Genomic DNA, 3,995 nt, shown 5'->3' with positions numbered 1-3,995 from the left:
GGGAGAGCAAAACCAACATGGGGTCCAAGACCCAAGTGAAGCACCCCAGGGCCTTCATCCCCAGTAGGTTAGAAACCAGATACTGACCGATAGCGCGGAGACAATGGCGATATCATTGTTCACCCTAAACGTCAGAAGCATGAAGGATCAGGTCAGGCGGGTCGGCACGTTGCGCTTCCTGGCCACCCAGAACCGAGATATCTGCTTTCTGCAGGAATGTGGGATTCCGTACGCCCAGTCGTACAGCCAGCTCGAACGGCAGTGGACGCATGGGCCATCTTTCTGGTCTGGAGGAAACGATTGCAAATCGTCTGGAGTGGCCATTCTAATCAGGGGAAGGCAGTTCACCGTGGACAAGGTCACCGAGCAGGTCAACGGCAGAGTGCTGGTCGTGGACGGCTCGTGGGCTGGTGAGCCCGTTAGGCTCATCAACGTCTATGCCCCCCCAGAGAAGAATGAGCGACTTGAGACGTTCAGGGTGCTCAGGATGCAACTCGTGACCTCCAGAACCATTCTGATGGGTGGTGATTTCAACTGCATAGTAGAGCTGGATGGACGCAGTGGGTCTGGCTCTGCAGGGATGGACGTGACGTCCAGGCTGTTGGTGGAAATGATAGGTGAGGCGTCCCTCCATGACGCCATCGGGTGCATGGGACCGAACGCCAGGAATTATTCCTGGAGTAGGCTGGACGGATCCGTGCGTTCACGGATCGACTTCCTATTCACCTCCCCAACAGTAAAGCCTGGGCGAACCTCCATGGTCGCCGTCCACTTCTCTGACCACAGAGCAGTCAGTTTCGAGGGGGAACTTACAGGGAAGTTCCCCGCCGGACCAGGATCGTGGAAACTGAACTGCTCCTTGTTGGAAAACGAGGAGTTAGTGGCGAACCTCAGAACCGCGTACAGAGAGTGGAGGGACATGAAGGACCTCTTTCACTCCACCAGCGAGTGGTGGGAATGGGTGAAGGACAGGTTCCGAAGCTTCTTCCAGGATGCAAGCAGAGCTGCTGCACGGGAAACAAAGAGGACGTTCAGGAAACTGCAGAGCAAACTGCAGCAACTGTACGAACTCGAGCTTGGGGGATGGGACGTGGGTGACGACTTGGAGGACACCCGAAAAGAGCTCGTAGAGCACTTTAGGGTGGAATCTAAGAAAATCATCTTCCGGACCAGAACCGAGAACCTAGAGAAGGACGAGAAATGCAACTCATTCTTCTTCAAGAAACTTCACTCGACCCACACACCGCTGGTTGAGCTTCGGGACTCGGAGGGCAACCTCCAAGGGGAGAAGGAGGAAGTCATGAAAGTCGTTACAGACTTTTACGGCGAACTCTACTCACCAAAGTCATCAGAGAGAGACCAGGCGGACAGTTTCCTAGGGGGGATCTCGAAGACACTGGGTCCAGAGGAGAGAGAGGGCTTGAACGCGCCCTTCACCCTGGAAGAACTGCACTTGGCCGCTACGACCTCCAAGAGAGGCAAGACGCCCGGAAACGACGGTCTCCCAGTGGAACTTTATGTCGAACTGTGGGATCTGATCGGACCGGACTTGCTAGACCTCTACGAGGAAGTGGCGGGCAAGGGTAGTATGCCGCAATCCCTGCGTGAAGGTATGATAACACTCTTGTACAAGCAGAAGGGAGAGAGAGAAGACCTCAAGAACTGGAGGCCCATCTCTCTCCTCAATGTGGACTACAAGATTCTCGCAAAGGTGATGGCCAACCGCCTAAAGAAAGTAATAGAGAAGATAGTCCACCCTGACCAGTCCTGTGGGATACCGGGACGGCAGATCGCGGACAGTCTGGCCCTGGTCCGGGACACGATCGAGTACGTCAAGGGCCGCAAGGTCCCGACGGCCTTGGTCAGCCTGGACCAGGAAAAGGAGTTTGACCGCGTCTCCCATGAGTTCATGGACCGGACACTCAGAGCTCTGGGACTGGGTGACTTCTTCTGTGACGTGGTGAAAACAATGTATAGAGACATCTCCAGCACGGCATTGGTAAATGGCTGGAGAACCGATCCGTTCCCCGTCCTGTCGGGGGTGAGGCAGGGCTGCCCGCTCTCCCCCCTCCTGTTCATCTGTGTGATCGAACTCCTCGCCGAACGCATCAGGCAAAACAGGGACATCAGAGGAGTGAAGATACCAGGGAGCGGAGGACGAGGAGAAGTGAAGTGCTCCCTCTACATGGACGACGTCTCCGTATTCTGCGCAGATGGACCGTCTGTGAAGGAGCTAGAGAGGACTTGTATCGAGTTTGGGAAGGCGTCTGGAGCAAAAATCAACAGCGCCAAGTCAGAAACCCTGCTCTTCGGACACTGGACCCCGACCCGAGACCCACTGCCATTCCCCATTAAGCAGGACTTCATGAAGATCCTTGGAGTCTGGTTCGGCGGAGACGGTGCAGCGGAGAAGACCTGGGAGGAAAGACTAGCAAAGACTAGGCAGAAGCTGGGACTCTGGAGCCTCCGGAAGCTGACGATCGAAGGTAAGTCTTTGGTCCTGCGGAACGAGACCCTGCCAGTGCTCCAGTACGTCGCTCAGGTATGGCCAGTGCAGACCAGAACAGCTAAGGCCATCACGAGAATGATCTTCTACTTCATCTGGAACTCGAAGATGGACAGAGTGAAGAGGGCGGTGATGTTCAAGACCCACGACAAGGGGGGCAAAGGAGTGCCAGACATCGCCACCATCCTGAGAGGGACCTTCGTGTGCCATTGCGTGAGGAACACCCTGAGGTCCAAAGATGAAAGTCACGCCGGCTTCCTGATGGCCCGCTTCTTCCTACTGCCAACATGGAGGCGCCTGGGATGGGCAGAGTGGGTGAGCTCCGTCCCGTACAACTGGGAGACCCCGTGGTTCTACAAGGAAGCGGAGAAGTTTGCGCGAGAGTATGGCTGTGTGGCAGTTCGCCCCGTCATGTGGACTCCAAAACTTCTCCAACGCCTGATACGAGCAAGAGAGATCAGTGAGCCGATCGGCTCCCTCCCTTCAGCCACAGCGGATCACGTGTGGAGAAACGTTGCATCCAAGCGCCTGACGAATCAGCACAAGGACATCGCATGGATGGCCATCCAAGGAGGTCTCCCCGTGAGAGCCTTCATGCACGCAAGAGGCCTCAACCGATACAAGTCCTGCCCGAGAGGGTGCACCGTAGACGAGACAACATACCATCTCTTCTGGGAGTGCACGTACGCGCAGGACCTGCTGAAGGCCCTAGGCACGGAGCTTAGGGCCTGGATACCTACGACCTGCATCACTGCTGACTCTGTGATGTATGGACTGTTCCCAGGGACACATGCACTAGAAAACCTCCAGGGTTGCTGGAGGCTCCTGTGTTGTTTTAAAGATGTTCTCTTGTTTTCCAGAAACCGCCTGGTAGTAGAGAAAAAGGAGACATCGACCCTGGCATGCCGTAAAATGATCCACAGCCTCCTGCGAGACTACGCAGCACTGGACAGATCAGATGGAGACAGTGACGATGAAACCTGAGGACCCAAAGGGGTCCCCTTGTACCCTTACACGGGGGGGGGGCCCTGGAAGGCTCAGGCAACGACGGCGACGACAGCGGACCCAAAGGGGTCCCCAAACCCTTAAATGGGGGGGGCCCTAGAGGGGCCACTAAACTGTTTTTCTTCTTTTCTTCCCTTCAATCCAGGAACCAGTCTGGCAACGGGAGAGAGGAGAGGGAAGATGAAGACAGGTAGAGTAAATGTAAAAATTTACTGTATGCATTTGACTAACGTGACCTTTTCCCTTCACAGGTTAAAGGTCAACGGGATAGCTTGCGCACTTGTTGCCAAGTTTGTTACCAACGACTGATGAGCAAAAAGGGTGTTGTGGAAGGTGACGATTGATGTATCTGAACCAGAAATGTCGCCCTGACAAGGAAAAAAAGTAAAAAAAAAAAATAATAATAATTTGTGGGCGTTGTTGTTATTTCTACTCGGTTGCAGTGTGCTACATGTGTGTAGTAGTGCAATCTTTGCATGCTCTA

General features: G+C 54.6%; 1 protein-coding gene across 1 annotated transcript; it reads left to right on the top strand.

Moving 5' to 3' along the window:
- The first annotated feature begins 610 nt into the window (after positions 1-610).
- On the top strand, positions 611-3,490 carry LOC146835319 (uncharacterized). The gene is made up of 3 exons (XM_085599977.1): positions 611-1,284; positions 2,089-3,189; positions 3,367-3,490. Exons 1-3 carry the CDS (start codon positions 611-613, stop codon positions 3,488-3,490), a joined length of 1,899 nt encoding a protein of 632 aa, XP_085456103.1.
- The last annotated feature ends 505 nt before the right edge of the window (positions 3,491-3,995 follow it).

Source organism: Triturus cristatus, chromosome 4_2, assembly GCF_964204655.1.
Source record: "Triturus cristatus chromosome 4_2, aTriCri1.1, whole genome shotgun sequence".
Taxonomy (NCBI): domain Eukaryota; kingdom Metazoa; phylum Chordata; class Amphibia; order Caudata; family Salamandridae; genus Triturus; species Triturus cristatus.
Note: the sequence above shows the minus strand (reverse complement) of the source record. Positions and strands in the feature narration are given on the sequence as shown.